Below are 20,884 nucleotides of genomic sequence, written 5' to 3' on the forward strand. Positions count from 1 at the left end.
AAGATTCCTTTAGCTAGTTCCTAAAGTACCCTAAGTGAATTTCATCAGGCCCTGATTACTTGAATACATCTAACTGTTCTTTAACCTGTTCTTTCCCTATTTTGGCTTTTGTTCTTCAGAATCCAAACCGCCCCAGCTCGTCTCTGAACAATGCAAACACACATGCCAAGTCTGGGACTCCGGTGTATTTGGCACCCACTGCCACGGTTCCAGTGCTGACCCAGACTTCTCTGCTGTGTCTTGGCTGTCCCTAGCATCTGGTCCTCTGATCAACCCCTCAGCTGTGGGATCACAGACTCCAAGGCCAGAAAGGACCATTGTGGTCATCAAGTCTGACCTCCGGTATAACCCAGTCCATAGAACTTTCCCCAAAATATTTCTGTTTGAACTACAGTATAGCTCTTTAAAAAAAATATAATATTGATTTTAAAATTGTCAGGGATAGAGAATCCACCATAATCCTTGGTAAATCATTCCAATGGTTAATTACCATCACTGTTAAAAAAAATCTGAATGCGTCTAGCTTCACTTCCAGACACTAGATCTTGTTATACTTTTGTCTGCTAGACTGAAGGGCCCATTATCAAATTTGTTCCCATGTAGGTACTTACAGACTGTGATCAAGTCACCCCTTAACCTTCTTTTTGTTTAACTAAAAATAGATTGAGTCCCTTGAGTCTGTCCCTATAGAGCAGTGGTGGGCATGGTCCCTATGGAGCTGTGGTTTTCTAGTTCTTTAATCATTCTCGTCTCTGAACCCTCTCAACATCCTTATTGAACTGTTGACACCCAAACTAGACAGCATTCCAGCAGCGGTTGCACCAGGTCCACATACAGCGGTAAAATAACCTCTCTACTCCTACTCAAGGTTTTCCTGTTACATCCAATGATTACAAGTTTGTGACAATTCTGCTTTTTGCTCTCCCTCTACAGCTGCAATTACGGAGCTGTGCCACCCAACCACACAGGACACATCTACCCCACCCCTCTCAGTCATCAATCTGGGTTCTTCTTCCTTTTGTGGCTCCTGATTCTCAAGTACAGGATGGTGCAGGCTCAACGCAGCCACATGCTCAGGCCCAGCCCAGAGCTGACTCTTGTCCCGCTGTATCCCTGCAGCAGCAGCAGTGGCAACCAACTGGTGTTCACACCCCTGCATCCTTCTCCCTCTTCTGCTCTGGAGACCTTGCCACAGGAAGTTGGGTAAGAATTTTCTGATATCTCTTTGCCCAATTCCTGTTTGCTTGTCCCCCTACCAATCAGAGCTTCAGAGGATGAACTAGTTTTGGTGAAGGGGAATTCACAGCCCCTTAATTTAATTTCACACTTCTATGACTGGTAAGAGGACACTCCTTCCTTCAAACTCCTGCTTAATTATGTGACAGATAGATAGCCCTTAATCTTTTCTTGGCTGTTTCAGCCTGGCAGTGTCTACAAAAACTAAATACAAATTAGTGAAGGAAAAAAAACCTGAGTGGTCAGCCAGCTGACCAGCAGGAGGGAGGCCTGGAGGAGCGGGTGAAGAGGCACGAGCGGCAGGCACAGGGGGCCAAGTGGGACTGGGGTGGAGCATGGGCAGGGCTTCTGGGGGAAGAGAATGAACAGCGGTGGGCCTCGAGGCAGAGTCATGGTCAGGGCATGCACAGCCTCCCCAAATGGAGGAGTCACGCGCTGACCATGGAGGCTAGTGTGGACACTGACAGCTGATTTAATTGCTCTGGTGGCTGTAGGTCAACCTAACTAAAGTTGACCTAATTTTATAGTGTAGATAAATCCTCAGTGCTTGGAAGTAGTGAAGTAATGTTTCTTAGACACGCCCAGGGCTGGTGGTAAATTTCCCCAGATTACTGGATGGCAGCTGAAGTCCGTTCTCCTTTTATTGTTAAGAGGAACTCCTAGATAATGAACCCACCCCTTCTTGTTGCCAACTCTACCTGACAGAAGGATTACATGTGCATCATCAACAGAATTGTTATCAAAGTTCCAGTCAGTCACATTTGTGCAATCCCACTGATAACAGGAGATTACACAGGGGTGTGGGAGATCATAATTTGTTTTGAAGAAACTTCATTCCAGTTGAAAGCTAATAAATACAGTTTTGTGCTTAATTCTCAGGCTGAGTTTATAGTGGTAGCAGTTATTAAAACATAAAGCAGAACTTTATTTGTAAACTGAGTATATGAATAAAAATAATTGAGACAAATAAACTCCCACAATGCTATTTTTTAGTCACTTTTCTGAGTAAAACTGCAATCTCAAACTCAGACATCAGCTTGTAGCATCATCAGAATAAATTTACAGTAAAGAGCTTCTCCCAGAAATTCTCTTGAGTGATTTTACAATTTTTGTAAATGATATTTCCTTTCATCATAACAGCCTATACCTGGAAGATGCATCAGGACCTAAAGTAGGGGCTCTGGGGCAGTAAGAAGGTAAATCAGCCAATTATACTGAAACCAGGACATTATCCCAGTTTTATTATATACAGAAAGAACTCCTCTTCTAAACCAAGATGTCATGGAACCACATGGGTTACAGCTGATAAATTTGTTCCAAAATCTATGGGTATCCAAAGCATTCTAATGAGAAACTCTTATACAGCAAAGGATTAAATCTGAATTTAAAAATCTTCCAGGAAATGGATGAGCAGTTGTACACTTAATAAAAGTTCTAAAGTCTTCACATTATGGGGAACTAGGATGAATAGCTGCTCTTTGGCTATGAGGAACAAACAAAGGCAGCAATTATTGCAAAACTTTGAAGATGACTTCAAAGGCTCACTGAAACACTCAGCCAAACCCTTCTTCCCCAAGGGAAAAATTAATATGTAAATCAGGGAGCATCCCTCACCAAAAAGGAATAAGTTCTAGGGAAAGGCAGCTTTGAAGATTTCTGAAGACTTGCTGGGCATCAAAGGGGAAGTTTCAACCCCCAAGACACATTTTCAGAAAGGAATGAAGAAACAGAAAATTCAAAAACATCACGGGCACATTTTTTGTTATTAATTCATCAAACATTTTTTCCAGGTTTGGGGGCTGGTTGCAGGGGCGGGTAGACACTGAATTTGCTGGAGTAAAGTGCGAGAGCCCATTTGGGTATGCTGACGCACTCTGGGATGAGGCGGAAGAGGCAGGCCAGCCTTGGCATCAGCATCACGAGCACATTGCGCACCGATATGTAGTTGTAGATGGGTCTCCCGTCCACATCACGGATGCGGTAGCGGCGGGCGAGGTCTGGGGTGAGCAGCACCTTGCCGCTGTGGCACATGACGGCGGGATCGGATGCCAGGCCCACCACGCACTTGCCGCTCACTTCGGGGCTCTCTGAATTACCAATCACCTTCTGCAGCAGCACACCCCACGGTCCCGAGCCCACGGCCTCCTTAAGCACAGCCTCGGTGCGGACGACGCCGGGCCACAGCGTCACGCAGGCCACTCCGTAGGGGCGCAGCTCGACAGCGCAGTCGGCGGCCAGACGGTCGCAGGCGGCCTTGCCCACGCCATAGGGCACATTGAAGGTGTAGCGCAGGCCGCCAGGCGAGGAGATGATGACGATGAGGCCGCGCCCGGCCGGCACCATGAGACGGGCGGCGTAGCGGGCGCAGAGGTAGTGGCCGCGCAGGCCCGTGTCGTTGATCTGGTCCCAGAGGGCGGCTGGGCTCTCCCAGAAGGGCAGCCCCTGCTGGGCAGCGATGGCGCCCACCCCGGAGAAGGCGTTGTTCACCAGCACGTCCAGCCGCCCGCCCTCCGCCTGCTGCAGCCGCTCGAACAGCGCCGCCACCTCCTCCTCCCGCGACGAGTCGCACACCACCGGCACGCAGCGCCCGCCCCGGGCCGACACCTCCGCCGCCGCCCGGGCCAGCGGCTCCCGCTGCCGGCCCGTGATGTACACGGTGGCGCCCGCCTCCGACAGCTGCAGCGCGATACCCTTCCCTATGCCCCGCGAGGCGCCGGTCACCAGGCACACGCGGCCCGCCAGCCGCCCGCCGCCGGACATGCCGCTGCCGGCGTGGGAGGGCACTGCCCAGCGTCGGCCGAGAGGCGGTGCGGCTGCCCTACGAGCCGGGGAGAGCCGCGGGGCTGCAGCCCGGCAAAATCCCGGCCCCACCTCTTCCTCTCCCGCGATGCAGCCAGGGGGACACGCTGGAAGTTTCCTGCCGGGACGAACCTCCCCCACCTCCTGCAGCTAGACGCCGCCCAGCTCCGCTTGCACAAGGGGAGCGGCCCCTGCGCTGGAGACAACTGCTTGGCTCAGGCTAGGCCCGTTCCCCCAGGCGCCCGAGCGGCGGGGGATGCTGGGATCACGCCTCTCCACCAGCACTGTCCGCCCGCTGCGACCTCCCCTTGTCTCTGCACGGGGACGTGACAATATGGACCCAAGTCGGAGTCCAGCCACCCAGAGCACTTTGCAGGAGCGCTGCCCCTCCCGTCGGCACGCCGCCAGCTGCGCCCTCACACCAAGAATGACTACACTAGACCCTGAAATACTTGCATTTTCGCTCGATAGCCAGGACTGGAACCCCTCCAACACGTGTTGTGAAGGGAGTGACAGTTTTGAGTTACAGCTGTACTACAATTTTACTACAGCTTCTTTGAAAAGTTTTTCTGCAACATTGATTCATGTGATCACGCTGTAGAGGAAACAGAAGCAGCAGTTCCACCAAGGTCAACTGTCTGAAATGGGTCATTTTGATTATCACTTTAAAAGTTTTTCCCCCTGCTGATAATAGCTCCTCTTAATTAATTAGCCTCTTACAGTTAGTATGGCAACTTCCACCTTTTCATGTTATCTGTAATATATAAAATCTTCTTACTATATGTTCCATTCTGTGCATCCGATGAAGTGGGCTGTAGCCCACAAACGCTTATGCTCAAATAAATTTGTTAGTCTCTAAGGTGCCACAAGTACTCCTGTTCTTTTTGCGGATACAGACTAACATAGCTGCTACTGTGAAACCTGTCATTATACATTTAGTGCATGACCATCACCACATGGCACAACTCCTCACCTCTAAGACAACATTATGGATATAGGAGAACAAGAACTTTGCAACTGTTAAGGCAGTTATCAATAAAACAGCTACACTAGCCCAGGCGTCAGCAACCTTTCAGAAGTGGTGTGCCGAGTCTTCATTCATTCACTCTAATTTAAGGTTTTGCGTGCCAGGAATACATTTTAACGTTTTTAGAAGGTCTCTTTCTATAAGTCTATAAGATATAACTAAACTATTGTTGTATGTAAAGTAAATAAGGTTTTTAAAATATTTAAGAAGCTTCATTTAAAATTAAATTAAAATGCAGAGCCCCCCAGCCTAGTGGCCACGACCCAGGCAGTGTGAGGGCCACTGAAAATCAGGTCACCTGCCGCCTTTGGCACACGTGCCATAGGTTGTCTACCCCTGCACTAGCCCCATAGGGTTTCTCCTATACAGAAAAGGTGGTATACTAGAATAGATACTAATAAAAACTGGTGGAAGAGTAAATAAGAGCCTTGGTGATCTATACAGCAGTGGCACATTACAGTTACAACCTTGTGGTACTGTTGCCACTCAGAAGCAAGTAAACATAATCTTCCATACGCCAGTAAACTGACCGATTCCCCCCTTTATTATGCTACATGGCTAACATAATGCCTAACCTTATATTCCTACAGAGTATAGAGTACACAACCATGAAGCCCATAAATATTTATTAAAAAATTAGCATGACAAACATTTTTTGGCAAGGTATAATTAAAAATTCTGAAAATATTAACGCATTATAAATACAGTGATTGAAAAGCTGCCTAAATGCATTTAAAGTTTCACATCCACTGAGTTCCAGAGAAAAGTAGCAAATAGGCAATCTGTTAAGGAATCCGTTCTGCTGTGAACACTTGAGAAGCCTGGCAGCGAGCCTTAAAAAGAAAATTAGATGCGTTCAGAGAACAAAAATATCACTCAGAATATACCTTATGTAATTGTGAGCATTAAGTAATTTCAAAATAGTATTATAAATTAGTTATATTTTTTTTAAAAAGTATTAAATAACTTTAACCTAGAGTTATAGTTACCTATTTCCTTCCATTATAAACCTTGTTTGCAGTTGCTTATAACGTTACCAAACTTTAGACATTCATGCTGAAGTTTTTCCATGCTGGGTGTCTACCTTAAACTAAGGTTTAAATTTCAGCTGAAAAAATGAGATTAGTGAAGTAGTTATTTTGCCCATATTACAAAATTCATATAACCATTTTGTTGAGAAGCTCTAGCACCTCCATGTGGAGGGGGGTACCTGGTACACCAACAATGTGTCTTTTGTTAGGGATCAAAAAGTTCACTCCAAATTTAGCCAAATTATAAACCTCTGAAAAATTTGTTTGCAAGTGCTCAGCAGAGACCTATTAGAGTTCTAAATATATGGAGCACTGCATCATTAATGGTCTGGATGATGGGATGGATTGCACCCTCAGCAAGTTTGCGGATGACACTAAGCTGGGAGGAGAGGTGGATATGTTGGAGGGTATAGATAGGGTCCAGAGGGACCTACACAAATTGGAGGATTGGCCCAAAAGAAACCTGATGAGGTTCAACAAGGACAGGTGCAGAGTCCTTCATTTAGGATGGAAGAATCCCAGGCACTGCTGCAGGCTGGGGACTGACTGCTAAGCAGCAGTTCTGCAGAAAAGGACCTGGGGATTACAGTGGATGAGAAGCTGGATATGAGTCAACAGTGTGCTCTCGTTGCCAAGAAGGATAACGGCATATTGGACTGCATTAGTAAGAGCCTTGTCAGCAGATCTAGGGAAGTGATAATTCCCCTCTATTTGGCACTGGTGAGGCCACATATGGAGTACTGCATCCAGTTTTGGGCCCCCCACTAGAGAAAGGATGTGGACAAATTGGAGAGAGTCCAGCAGAGGGCAACAAAAATGATTAGGGGGCTGGGGCACATGATTTATGAGGAGAGGCTGAGGGAACTGGGCTTATTTAGTTTGCAGAAGAGAAGCGTGAGGGGGAATTTGATAGCAACCTTCAACTACCTGAAAGGGGGTTCCAAACAGGATGGAGTTAGGCTGTTTTCAGTGGTGGCAGATGACAGAAGAAGGAGCAATGGTCTCAAGTTGCAGTGGGAGAGGTCTAGGTTGGATATTAGGAAAAACTATTTCACTAGGAGAATGGTGAAGCATTGGAATGGGTTACCTAGGGAGGTGGTGGAATCTCCAACCTTAGAGATTTTTAAGGCCTGGCTTGACAAAGCCCTCGCTGGGATGATTTAGTTGGTGTTGGTCCTGCTTTGAGCAGGGAGTTGGACTAGATGATCTCCTGAGGTCTCTTCCAACCCTGATATTCTATGATTCTATGATCTGTACTGATCATGCTTCAGCCCACGTCTGCATGGATCGAACAGAACTTTCCCTGTAATTGCTCCTTCAACACTTCTGAGAACTGCTGTGGCTGGCAACAGAACTGAGCAGAGAGACAGTCTCTCCTAAGCTATCAATATTGCCACTGTTGGGCAGGATGGATGAGAAAGCAATCTGACTGGAATACAGAGGGGCAGGGGAATGGTAGGACCTAAAGAGTGAAGAACAGCAGAGGGGGAGGGGGAAAGGGACAGACAGAGATACAGGGGAAAAACAGTCTACTCCAGGGATCGGCAACCTTTAGCATGCGGCCCATCAGGGAAATTTGCTGGTGGGCTGAGCTGGTTATCTGCAGTGTCTGCAGGTTCGGCCGATCCTAGCTCCCACTGGCCGCCATTCACCACTCCAGGCCAATGGGGGTTGCAGGAAATGGCGACCAGCACATCCCTCAACCCACGCCGCTTCCCGCAGCCCCCATTGGCCTGGAACGGCAAACAGCAGCCAGTGGGAGCTGTGATCAGCCAAACCTGCGGATGCTGCAGGTAAGCAAACCGGCCAGGCCCGCCAATGGATTTCCCTGATGGGCCGCATGTCGAAGACTGCCGATCCCTGGTCTATTCTAACCACTGAGTACACTCCCCTCAAGAACCAGGAAGTGAACCTAGGAGTCATGAGACTTTCTCTGCTGTCAGCCAATACCAGTGTGAATCATGCTGGTGAGGTGTGGGTCATCCCCCACTGGTTTACACATAAAACAATAACCTATTGCTACAGCCTTAATCTTAGTGCAGATAAAATCTAATTAAATTCTCTTAACAGTTTAAATTGGGTATGCTAGTCTTTGTTTCTGAGAAGCACTCAGTATTCTTTTGGAGAAAATGCTGTACACATGTAAAGTATTATGTACATAAACATAAAGCTGCAAGCTTCACAAAACTGAGTTAGGAAACTGTTTTTAAGAATGGTAGAATTAGTATATATATTTTGGTCTTGAATATTCCTTTAATTAGAATTACAAGAACTTGAACCACATGAGTACAAGAATGTGTACTAAAGTGTTTTAAAGATCTTACTTTTATTAGTGAAGAATAAACAGAGGAGAGTTTTGTTTTGTGGTGTTTTTGCTGGAGTGTGGGGCGTGGAAACGAAAAAAGATCACAACACACCCAGATATCCAGAGTGCTTATGCACAATTGATAAAGACAAACGGGTAATTCTATTACGTTTCTGTGTACAGAGTTAAGAGTTGGTATGGCAACCCCCATTTTTTCATATTCTCTGTATATATTCTCTGTGTAGTGTGTGTGTATACATATATACATGCGCGCATGCGATATAGATAGATATCTTGTATCTTATATCTATCTGTCTCTCTCTTCCTACTGTATTTTCCACTGCATGCATCTGATGAAGTGGGCTTTAGCCTATGAAATCTTATGCTCAAATAAATTTGTTAGTCTCTAAGGTGCCACAAGTACTCCTCGTTCTTTCTGCTGATACAGACTAACAGGGCTACCACTCAGAAACTTTTCTGGAATACTTACAACTTTCTCCTCTGGTGAGAGCTCGCCATCTATAGCCACTATTTGGTACTGCTTATCTTTTAAGCTACCCACAAATTTCCGAAGTAGTTTGAGACTGGTATCATCACTGCTTTGTTTTAGCAGTTTCTGCATTTCATGCGATGGACATCCTGGGTCAAATATTAGTAAACATAATGTTCTATTCTTCCTCTCTTCTATTCCAACAATAGTACGGCTATGCCCTAATTTCAAAACAAAATAATGACAGTAAAATCTCGCATCAGGGACTAGGACTTACTTTATCACTTTATTGCTACAAGTCCTTTGGCCAAGAATGAGAATATTTTATTTAACAAGCTATTTGCCAATGAAAAGTAGATATCAACCAGTTCAAACCCCAAAACTGGCCTTCAGTGGACTGTAACAATTTTAATCTGATGGGAATCTTATTTTATATATTTCTCTTTTCTTATAACAAATAAGATTAACAGGAAATAAATTGGAAAACTTCCTGCATATAGGGATGAAGGAGGCAGAGAATATGAAATGTCATTTGAAATAATACCATGTTATACAAATGTAATAAAATTCAGTACAAGAGATCAAGAAACTAGTACAGATTATGCTGACCTTGGTGCTGCATGTAGATAGGTGGTTTGGGGGTACACACAACCTTTGTACTACCTTCTCTGTTTGAAGAATAATAGCTCAAAACCCATTCAAATAAACGAGGGTGGGTACCCAAGGGGCCAGTTGACTTGTGAAAGTCAATGATTTGACACCTACAGGAGATGGAAGATAAAAAGCCAGAGTATTATAGTAAGTCCAGGTTTTTTGTCCGTTTGAAAATAATGGTTTGTAGTGCCTAGTCTTTATTTTGTAATGTCAGATACACTTATCACTGCCTTTACAAAAATAGCACTAGCAGTAGTTTCATAATTGTGTGGAACCAGAAAGAGACAGACCCTGCTCGTCTGGAATGGCCTGATGACAGTACAGCCAGATACCATCATATTATGGTTAAAAAAAAATTAAAACTAGAGCAAAAGCTATACTTAAGAAGCAATGTGATTTATATTGCCCAAAACCAGAAAAAAAAATTATCCCTTTGGTTACAAGTGTTCCATTCTTGGTCTCAGCTGAAAGATAATTTAGGGAGTTTATGAAAATCCTTTCACCTTCACCCTGAGTTATACAAAGTGGCAGGACAACATCACACTTTAAGTTTGAGCAGTGAGAGACATGCAAATCAATAGCTGCACTTCGAACTTTTTTCGTAAGACTAGACCTCAATTAGGAAGTATGGCTGTGAAATTTTTATTGAATGTGAAGCTTTAATTAAAGTGACTTTTATGCATAGGCAGTACGGAATTTTACTAAGGCCTTGTCTACCCTGCCACTTAAATCAACATAAGTTATGCTGCTCAGGGGTATAAAAAACATACACCCCTGAGCGACGTAACTCACACAGACTTAATGCAGCGTCTACACTGTGCTATGTCGGCAGAAGAAGCTCTCATGTCAACATAGCTTCCATCTCTCATTGAGGTGGATTAACTGCATTGATGGGAGAGTGCTCTCCCATCGACTTATTGTATCTTCACCAGACCGCTAAATCGACACAGCTGCATTGACAGTGGTGCCGATTTAGTGCCGTAGTGAAGACATGCCCTAAGTTTTAAACTGAATAACTGCCTGCAGATCTATGCAGATTCACAAATTGTGTGGTGCTTTAACTAAGAGCTTGTTTACACTACAAAATTAGGTCAACTTAACTAAGGTCACCCTACAGGCACCTCAGTAATTCAATCATCCGTTGGTGTCCATACTACCCTCCTTCTGCTGGTGAAGCACATCCTCATCAGGAGCACTTGCACCAACTGAATTGGGGCACTGATAGCCAAGTGAGGGGCACTGACAGCCTCAAGGGGCTCACACCTTGAGCGCCCATACACCTCAGGCTGACAGCCCCAGCTATGAGCTTAGTACTGGGCTCAATTTCACAGCCATAAAATTGACACTCTCACCAATTTCACGCTGTTATTGTCTCTGCTCTACAGGGCTCTCAGCTTGGACAGCCTGGTTTCCAGCTGGGAGCTGTGCAAGGAGCTTGGGCTCTCAGTGCAGGTAAGCTGGGCTCACAGCTGTAGCTGTGAAACTGACAAATGTAAGCCCTCCACTGGGCTCAATTTCACAGCATGGAGCCTACCAACCATGAAATTGACATTCTTGGCAATTTCACAGCTACAGCTGTGAACCCCAACAGCCACTGTAAGTAACACAGTGTCTACAGGGACACTGTGTAGTCCTAACTACACCAACAGAAGGGCTACGCCTCTCGTGGAGGTGGGGTTATTATGTCGGTGTAGTAGGGCACTTACATCGGCAGGAGCAAGGCTGTAGTGTGTACGCTGACATAATTAGGTCAACTTAAGCTGCTTTATGTCACCCTTACTCTGTAGTGTAGACCAAGCTTCAGTCTTATGTGTGTTTAAAGATCAGTCAAGTTTAAAGCCATGAAGTTGCATAAGTTATACAGCTCCAAAAGCAGAGTGCCTGGTTCTCATTCTCACGAAAAGGAATTTAAAATAAGAAACCAACAGTCTAAATTGGTTTGGGTGTGCTGATATACAAAACATAGCATATTAAGAATTTTGGCGCCTCGAACACCTTCAAAGTTGATGTGAAGAGAAGAGACATAACTATGGTCAATTATTAGCGCTATAATTATAAAATTAGACAAACAGTATAGTGTACTATCATGTGTTACTGCTCAATATGTTTAGTTTGGAACCTAAAACATCCCTTATTCTTAAGAGATTATTGAAAATCTTCACGTACTTTAATCTGAGACTGGTTAACAGAGAATAAATTTCACATGCTCCTATCCATGCCTTGGTACCATGTAATCTATTGCAGAAGTGAGATGCTCCTTGAGGATCAAAACCTTCTTTCCAAGCATCTTCAATCATGGACTGAATTTTTGGAATACAAGGAATTAAAGTAATATCTGAAATAAAAAAGCAACTTTTATGTTGCTGATACCATCAACTGAAGCAGTCTCTTACTGCTGAAAGTGTAACTAAGTCTTAATCAGTGTTTCATTTATAAAAACAGGAATGTCAGACAAAAGCTTTAATGTATTACAAAAATATAGTTCTATTTCTAGCTCTCAACTCTAAAATATTAATTTCAGTTGTGTCTCCTTCAGTATCCAGTCATCTCGTCTCAAATTTGTTCCTGAAAATTTGTAGAATACCTGCTAACAATAAAGTATTTCATAGATATCACTAACCCATTAAGTATCACAAAGTTTACACTCCCTGATTTCTAATTAATCAGAATGTTGTATACAGAAGTTAACATTCAAAATGGTAACTCACTGTACATACCTCTCAAACAGTCATTATACATGCCATTCTGCAATAACGAAGAAAGCAGCATTTGAAAGTTCCTGTAGCCACAACCCCAACCTCTGTCTCCCAAAGATGAGTGGAAGTGATCCACTCCTGTAGAAAGCCATACACGCCTTACATCTTTGATTTCATTTTGATAGTACCTGCACAGTGCTTCAATGACTCCTAAAAGATAAAATATAAATTTTAAGACTACACAATGCATAAGTTAATATTCTGAAGGGGCAGATTCTCTCTATCTAGGAGCAGGTTGAGAAATAAAAGACAACACAGGTCAGAACTGATGAATGAGCGTATAGCAGTAAGTTAAACCATGAACTTAGGTCATGTACAGACATTAGACAATCTGGCCATTTCATTTCTCTCCCACATACATCGTAACTTGATGACTCAATATATTTCTGATATAGTCTAAAAATCCACCTGAGCTTTTCTGTTGCAGCCACATCAAGTGTCTTTTCTAAGATCAATATAGCATCACTGCCTGAAAATATATACATATGCTGTTAATTGGTCTATTGTGAACTACAGAAGTGATACAAGGGATGTGACTAATTACCACTAATTGTGTGACAAGTAATTCCACAGATAATGCTACCACTATATCCCCATTATGTTCCAATGCTACCACTATATCCCTTTCAACCACGAACACCCTTATGGATACTATCAGTAATCCTCTCACACTTCTTTCAGACCCTCACTTTTTAAGGCAGTCCTTGAACAATTACTCACGAAGCAACATTCCCCAAAGTAATGGCCAAGAAAACAGTGGCATAGAACTCAAACTTTCAAAAACTAGAAAAGCCACTCATTGTGGTGTGTCAAGTCTTTTCTTTCTGCATGACAATAATATTCTTGGAAGTAGCTTTGCATTCATCGGTGCATTTAAGTGCCCAAAGGCCATACACAGACTAATTTGTTGTTCTGCCATAAACATTACCCTTAAAGTTTAAAAAGCATTGCAGTTCACCTTTAAGATCTCAAATCTTTTTAAGTACCAATTTGTTAATTCCAATTAATACAGGTGGAATTAAAAGCTAAATTTTAACTATCAAGGCCTGAATTGAAGTTTCTGTAAGCAGTAGTTGCTAACTATAGCTAAGGTAACAAAACCTTGAACTCTGGTTTTGGCCAGCAAATAAAATGAATGGATTTTCAATTCCTTTTTTTTAAAAAGGCATTGGTAATTTTTAGTACACTTAACACATTGGAAGTAGCTTGGTATCTAAACTTTAGCATACTAAATGCTATCTGAATTATGTACTAAGTAAATGTCTACCACTGAAGAATCTTTTCCTGGGCTCTCCAAGTAGGAAGAGGGCTGTATTTAACTAGGAACAGTTTGTATTGAAGTTGTCACCAAAAGAATCATTGCTAGAAAACAAAAGTGGACAGTATGATAAACTTTCAGTGGCATAAAATGCAGGGAAGCGTTAACGAAAAAAATATAGCTGAGTATATAATAAGACATTCTGGTACCATACTGCTGTCTTATTGCTATCATTGGTACATACTATATCCGTGCTCCTGAGCAAGCAGTACACTGTCTTCAGGAGAAAGTGAATGTTACTGGTGACGGACGGTTAAATAAAGAACCTTATGGAATTAGCTGAACACAAACAGAAATGTAAGTGACTCAACTGCAAAAAAAGACCTGAAAATGTAGGGGAAACTCTATTAGATCATGTGTAATACAGACAAGCAGGCAGAGGGTCAAATGGACAGATCAGACAGTTAGATTCCTAATTTTTAGGGCCATCGATAGCAGAAAGGTGGGAATAAACAAGTAGTCAGGCGTATGCTGGGCTCTACTACATTAATAGATAATACAAGTATTTAGGGATATCTCACAGCCCTGAATTAAGACTAAACCCCTCTCTAAACTATCTAGCTCAGGTTCTCAACCTGCAGCTCAACCAGCACAGAGTGCGACCCACGTGACATCCTCAGGGTCATACAGGTACTATCAGATGCGGTCCACAATGGTAAATAGGTTGAGAGCCACCGATCTAACTAAATACATGGTACAGAAACTGAGGTGAGCTACACAGTAATAACTAGACAGAGCGAGAAGACCAACTACATGAGTAATAACAAGAACATATTTGACACAACAGCATTCATAGCAATGCCATCATGATGACTTTTGGTCTCTATCAATCTGAGCTGAACAGATGAAAGGATCCATGCTCCTCCAGCAACACAGGTTAAATACTGACCTGAGGTCTTTGTTTTCCCATCATCTACACCAAAAGCCAAAGATTCCATCATGTCAGCTTTTCTCTTATGATATTCAGAAGGCGGCATCCTTCCCTTAGCTACTTCCCTTTCCATGTTCTTTAGTGACTGCTGCTTGTAGCCTCCAGAACTATCCAAGCCATATTGTCTCTGTTGAGCACAAAATAAGAATAATTTTAATGTGTTTCTTCCTGCTGATTATCATTGTGAATGAAAAACAATGCAATTAACAGGTATTGTTGTGAACAAATTAACAATGATTTGGAAATGCTCTAAACGTGGAACTGATTCTGCCATGTGGCATTTTGTGCTCTACTGCAGCTATGTCAAGCTAGAACTGCCAACAGACTGCCACAAAGCGCCCTTCTGAGGAAAGTGTTTGGTGACTATTGGTTTCTAGCATACAAAAATAAATTGCAACATATGAACATAATTACTGAAATTTTTATGATGATTTAAATTAATAAAGCCTACCATTTTAATGAGTTTTCACTGTATGTGGACCTCTCAAACTCCCATTCTCAAAGGAATTAATTTTACATTCATACTTTATTATGTGACAGCTACTATACCCAGACATGACAGCTACTTAATGCAAATAAATAAAATTAAACAATAATACTTAACATGTATCTAGTGCTTTGCATAATCAAAGCACTGTATAGACATTTGACTAATTAATTTTCAAAACATCCTTGGGAGATGATTCACATTTCACAGTTGAGTAAAATGAGACAAAAGTGAAATGACCTGCCCAAAGGCCACACACCAAGTCAGTAGCAAAGCCAAATTTAGAACCCAGTACCTACTGACTCCCAAACTGTGCCCTTTTCTCCAAGACCACACTACCTTCCCACAAAAGCAGCCCTGAGTCTCATCATGACACGCAAATTAGAGACTTCCTAACAAAGCATTTTCACCAGCTTATTGTTTTGTAGTGAGATTCTGACAAAGGTCACTCAGCCAATCAAAACAGTTGAGTTTTTTCTTTTTATATACTCAAATTTCATTGGTCAAAAATTTGTTAACAGTGATGCAGTAATGATTGAAGCAATGAAGTATGACCTGCTGATAGAGCTGCTTGACTAGAGTTTCTTGAGTTAGATACACAGTAGCTATGTTCAGCCTACTCCAAGCCAGAGCTTGACTGCTTTTTATTATATCACTAGCCACGTATTAGAATTTATTCTTACACTATAGATAAGAAAAGCATGACTTTCTCTTCATATGGTACAAAATACATTGCACCTATAGTACATCACATCTGGGACACTACCAAATTTAATCATTTCAGGTTCAGCTCTGCCTGCATAATATTTAATTACAGAGCTATATAACTATGAAAAGACAGACAATTTTATCACTCATGGAGAAGGGCTCCAAGTCCCACCTTACTCAAATTAATCTGAGTTATAATATGAAGTTATTAAAACAATATAAGTTTCTATTATAGTTGTTCAGTTTGTTATTACTAAATTGCTAGCAAATTGTGTCAGGAAATTACTAGACAAAAAATGTGAAAAATAGCAAGATACAAATAAAGAGTTATGTGAGAAACTAAACTGAGAATGCACAAACACAGCTCCAAGATACTCAGTTTGTGGTTGCAAAAATTTTCAGTGGTACCATTTGGATGCCATGGCAAAATTTACAGTACCTGCAGTTTTTGGAATTCTTCTCTCTCTTGTCTTGCTTCTTCTAATCCTTGCTGTCTGTCTTCTTCATTCTGGAGCTGCTGAGCCAGTTCCAGATCACTTAAATTTCCACCTACATTTATATCTACTAGTATCATTTTAAAAGAAAAGAAGATGTATGCACGTTTCAATAGGTTGACATAAAATATACATCTACCTATAGCAATGTGTTTGCATACACACAGCTGGGTAGAGGATGAAATGGTGAATGCTAAGGTTAAAATGTTTGCTTTCTGTATACTGACAACAAAAGAATTAAAGCAGATGTTAGGCTGTGTGTAGAGTTCAATTTTGAGGACCTGGATGGGTATGCCCTGGACAGCTGTATATTGAACTGTAAGGGACTCTTGTGAAGCTAAGGCATCTGTGGATTTGGGTTATGTCTGGACGACAAAGCATGTGAACTGAATTTATCTGGAAGTTAACTAGTGTTTCCGTGTTTTTAGTGATTGCATTGACAGGAAATACATTTGAGTGAACTTAACTGTAGGATAAGTCTTTTTGGGAAGGAATTCCCCTATTTTACTAAGTTGTTAACAAAAAAAAATTGAACAGAATTGGTGTAGGTGTAATCTAATACTATGGAGCATAATGGGCACTGTTACCTGACAAGCAGCACTGGTAAATGCTACCAAGGAGGCATCTTCTGTGTCTGAAAAGAATCTCCTTTAGTTTGCTTGAGAGGAGCCCCAGTCTGTTGGACCTTACTAGTTCCAAAAGAGCAGGACTCCCACAGACAAACTTTATCAGATCCATGACAGGTTGGGTGGCATGGACTGAAAGTGAGACACAAGAAACCTGAGGTCAGGGACTGAATGGGAATCTGTTAGAAGGGTACAGAGCTAGGGAACCAGAGAGGCCCATATAAAAGGACACAAATAACTGGTCAACCAGCACCAGCACGTACTCTTGGCAGAAAAGAACTGTGACTTTACCATAGGAAACCTACGTATGTGAAATTTAGAGAGTGTGTGCATTTGGACTGATATGTTTTAGGAAGCTGGAAAAAACATGAGGTGAGCAGGGCTAGGTTTTTTAAAGTGTCTCATTATAAATGCTTTAATTTTGCCTAATATGTACACTACATCTGCTTAGTGGTTTCATAAAAAGATAAATTGTGATGGTTTGCAGTAATTGTAATTTGTGAAAGTGACCTGTAAAAGGGAATTACAGGGTTTTACCTCTCACTTACTGACTCAAGTTTAATGTAAGCTTAAGTACAGAGTTAATAGTGACATCTGCCTAATAAAGTTAAGTACTAATTTTTCTTTCACAAACCTAGACAAATGCTTGAAAAATTCATAGTATCTTTTTCTTGATTTGTTTTGGTACCGATACATAAATATAAAAGAAACACACTAATTTAAAATACTTTTGATCAATACCAAGTTTTGATCTTTTCATGTACCTTCTGAAAAACGGTGCTCTTCTAAGTGCAAGTCAACATGTTCCTGGAGAATCTGACAGTTTGCACAGACAAGATCACACATTGGACATTCATATAGCTGTTGACCATTTCCTGTATTTAAAGAAGAACTGATTTAAATGTGATGAACAATGCTATTATTCGGTATTTCATATGAGGAAAAAAAGCAGTTGACAGTATATATTCTGAGAGGGGTGTTCAAGCTGACAACAGTGGTTAATTTTGTATTGACAACAAAAGAATTTCCTACTGGATAACCCAATGAACTGTACAGAGTAATTATACTCTTAAAACGGATTTATATATAGCTTGTATGTTAAGAAAATTAAACTCTTCCCACTTAAGCTATGACAAGTCTGTTGGTGGAGGGATTCTCTTTTTTTCTATCAAATAACTGTTCATCAAGTATAATATCCTGCCCCATTTAACTTAATGATCAGAACTTGTTACCAATTCTTCACTTCAGAGAGCAGATGTTTAGCTTGAAACATACACTCAAAAGCAAAAGAAAGAAATGTCTACTGTCAAGAGACGAACCCATGTTTCCGAAAGAACAGGTGTCCAGCCCTCACAGTTGTGAAACCAACATGCAAAGGAAAAACAATCAGTTGGTAATTTTTCTGCTTTATTATATATAAAAGAGGTGGGAAGTTTGTCCTACCGCCACCCAAAAGAGATTTTTCCTGCTTAATTTTTTTTAAGCTTAGAAATATAAAATATATTAAGTCTGTCTACTGTTTTTGCTAAAGGTTTCCTTGGAGGACCAGAAGACTGGAATGGGGAATTGCTTATTCCATTTTCATCACAGTATCCTGTCTATGTATCTTTAACAAAGACCTTTTCTTATCACTCTTTTTTATTTTAATGTGTTGTTAAAACCAAAAATAGTTTTACAGAGTGACAAAAATTCACTTTCCTTTCTCAATTACTCAATTTCGTTTCTTGGGACATACACAATGTATATGAGGATTAACAAATGGAGCATTGCTGTTGCAGGAAAATGGCGATGAGTGATGCTCACCATGAGTAAAAATTAATAATGATTAGAGTCAAGGCCTCTTATGGTCCATGGACCTACATTCAGCAACAAAATTCTGCACGGGCTGTGTGTGTGTGTGTAAAATTAATTGAATATGTAATTATTTTATGCACAATCAGCATAGCAGCTCCTCCACATTCTATTTTTATTAAATTCTAGTATTTAATGCTGTCATTATGTTTTCATTTTTTTTTCTATGCCACAAATTTTTGTAGTAATGGTACAAAATGGTACTGTAGAATTTGTCAGGAGTGAAGCTGCAGGTTTTGACAGTTTAGAAGGGGCTGTTAACACTTGTGGAAGCATAGAATACAGTTCGGGACTGTGAGATATGCACATTAGAGGAATGTTTCTGCTAGAATGATCTGCAATGTAATAGTTAATGTTGAAATTTGAATAGTCATCTTCAGGTGTGAGAAAGACACTAAGATAGATGGGACAGTTCATGTCTTTCAGAAGTAGCATTTTGGCTACCTGAACATTCAGGCAGTCAAGAGAGCATTGATTTACACTCAGTTCATTTTTCAAGGCAATCTGTGCTTCTATAAAGGCTAAAAATAACTTAGAAAAAAAGACAAAAATGAAAGCTGGATTCTAAAGCTCATATCTACATCAAGGGATGGATTATATGACAAATCCTGCAGCCATGATCAACAGCAATGCTCCAGGCTACATAAGATCTTGAAATGCTTACAGCTCCCACTGCTCACTATACTCTCAAACATCAGTTTGAAATATACACAGTTGGAGCTATTGACTGGACATTGGAACATATGTAAAATGTGACTTTATAACACAAACATCTCACTGTTCCATTAGGACAGAATTCTAACACTGAAGACAATAATGTATTGTAGTCACTCTAGACACTCTTAAAAGAATCATTTCCTGGCTGAGATGTGGGGACTAAACATATTTGAAGCTACAAGAACCTGAATATTAGTGTTCAGAATAGAACTCCATATCAACTTTTAACTACAGCATAACACTTTGACTACACTGAAATTAAGACTTGGGTTCCTAGATGCTCATTGTCTTCTCCACCTTTGTCCCTCTTCTTTCCCAGGCTCATGCTGGGCACTGCATCCACTTCAGCTTCTATGGCTTTCTGAGCTCTCTTCCTCAAGCTGAATGCCTTTTTCCTTCTCACACATTAAGTGTGCACAAATAGCTTGATAGTTTCCAGTCAAATATGTCACTTGACCCTGTCAACCTCTCGATTTTTTTTTTTGGTCATTAGTTTATACATCAAATAGAGAGGTAATTGAATCTGTCACACACACAAAAATCCTTAGTTACCACTATTATGTATATCATATTTTTGTATGGCTAAACAGTACCGTAACCCCAGTAAGTGTTGTACTTAGTATTCGGATCCATACACACCACCCAGGGCCCTCGAACAGTCACGCCCAGGCGAAGCTTTTGGCACCACGGTGCCTTCAGCCATAGTTAAGCAGATGCAAGAGCACAGGGCAGGGGAGCCCGTCTTGCCTGAACTGACTAATTGCTAAACGCTGGTCTACGCTTGGGGCGGCGTGTAGGTGCAGGTAGCTGCACCCGGCACGGAAAGGCAGGCTACGTCCACACTTGCCCGAGCCGCAGGGAAAAGGCTTAAGACAGGGGGGCCCGACGCGGCGAAAGACCAGGAGGGCTCAGGTGTTTGGGGCTCTCCGCCCCCGCTGGCTGCTCACAGGCGTGCTGGGGCGTGCGGAGCCGGGCTCGGTGCAGATCTACCCGAGAGGAGACACGGCGGAGCCGCGGGAGCCGCACTCACCCGGGGCCGGCGGGTCCAGGAGGCGGCCGTGCCGGGACCTCAAGTGCGCCTCCACCTGGCGGCCCGAGGCGCCGGTCTCCCCGCAGAAGGGGCACTGGGGCCGGCCGCCCGCGGGGGCAGGGCCCGGCTCGGGGTGCGCGCTGTCCACGTGACCGCGGAGCTCGTCGTAGCCGGGCGCGGAGAACGGGCAGAGCGGGCAACGGGGCTCGCGCTCCTGGTGCGCGCGCAGCAGGTGGCGCCGCATCTCCGGCTCCGTGCGCAGCGCCTGGCGCGGGCAGGCCAGGGACCGGATCAGCAACTGCCCCCCGGGCCGGCTGCCGTTGGTATCCGCTTCCCCTCTTCACCCGGGGGTTTCGTTTCCGCTTCAGCGTCAAGGTAAGCGCTGTCGTCATGACATCACTAGAACCATCGCCCAACCCCAGAA

At 42.6% G+C, this 20,884-nt stretch overlaps 2 protein-coding genes across 5 annotated transcripts; both read right to left on the reverse strand.

The window, feature by feature from the left end:
- Positions 1-1,900: 1,900 nt before the first annotated feature.
- Positions 1,901-5,034, reverse strand: DHRS1 (dehydrogenase/reductase 1). Its single transcript, XM_084622984.1, has one exon. The coding sequence runs from the start codon at positions 3,994-3,996 to the stop codon at positions 3,010-3,012; it is 987 nt and encodes a 328-aa protein (XP_084479110.1). The 5' UTR covers positions 3,997-5,034; the 3' UTR covers positions 1,901-3,009.
- A 653-nt stretch (positions 5,035-5,687) lies between these two features.
- On the reverse strand, positions 5,688-20,872 carry ZUP1 (zinc finger containing ubiquitin peptidase 1). Of its 4 annotated transcripts, none has more exons than XM_084623481.1 (9): positions 20,461-20,869; positions 17,627-17,737; positions 16,182-16,303; positions 14,506-14,674; positions 12,260-12,448; positions 11,709-11,877; positions 9,498-9,649; positions 8,889-9,109; positions 5,712-5,895 (listed from the first exon to the last, which is right to left on the reverse strand). In XM_084623481.1, exons 1-9 carry the CDS (start codon positions 20,702-20,704, stop codon positions 5,848-5,850), a joined length of 1,425 nt encoding a protein of 474 aa, XP_084479607.1. In that variant the 5' UTR covers positions 20,705-20,869; the 3' UTR covers positions 5,712-5,847. The 4 variants fall into 4 exon arrangements, with proteins under 4 accessions (XP_084479608.1, XP_084479607.1, XP_084479606.1 ...); XM_084623480.1 differs by having other exon boundaries at positions 16,182-16,306; XM_084623482.1 differs by lacking the exon at positions 8,889-9,109 and having other exon boundaries at positions 5,688-5,895; positions 16,182-16,306; positions 20,461-20,872.
- Positions 20,873-20,884: the final 12 nt, after the last annotated feature.

Source organism: Lepidochelys olivacea (assembly GCF_965140295.1).
Source record: "Lepidochelys olivacea isolate rLepOli2 genome assembly, chromosome: 3".
In the NCBI taxonomy this organism is placed as follows: domain Eukaryota; kingdom Metazoa; phylum Chordata; order Testudines; family Cheloniidae; genus Lepidochelys; species Lepidochelys olivacea.

Excerpts from the sequence above, each read along its gene's own strand:
- ZUP1 (XM_084623479.1), bottom strand. The coding sequence starts at position 20,704 with ATGCGGCGCCACCTGCTGCGCGCGCACCAGGAGCGCGAGCCCCGTTGC. Across the intron at positions 16,307-17,626 it reads AGAGCACCGTTTTTCAGAAG|TAGATATAAATGTAGGTGGA; the intron begins GTACATGAAAAG and ends AAATGATACTAG. Across the intron at positions 11,878-12,259 it reads GTATAATGACTGTTTGAGAG|ATATTACTTTAATTCCTTGT; the intron begins GTATGTACAGTG and ends TTTTTATTTCAG.
- DHRS1 (XM_084622984.1), bottom strand. The coding sequence starts at position 3,996 with ATGTCCGGCGGCGGGCGGCTGGCGGGCCGCGTGTGCCTGGTGACCGGC.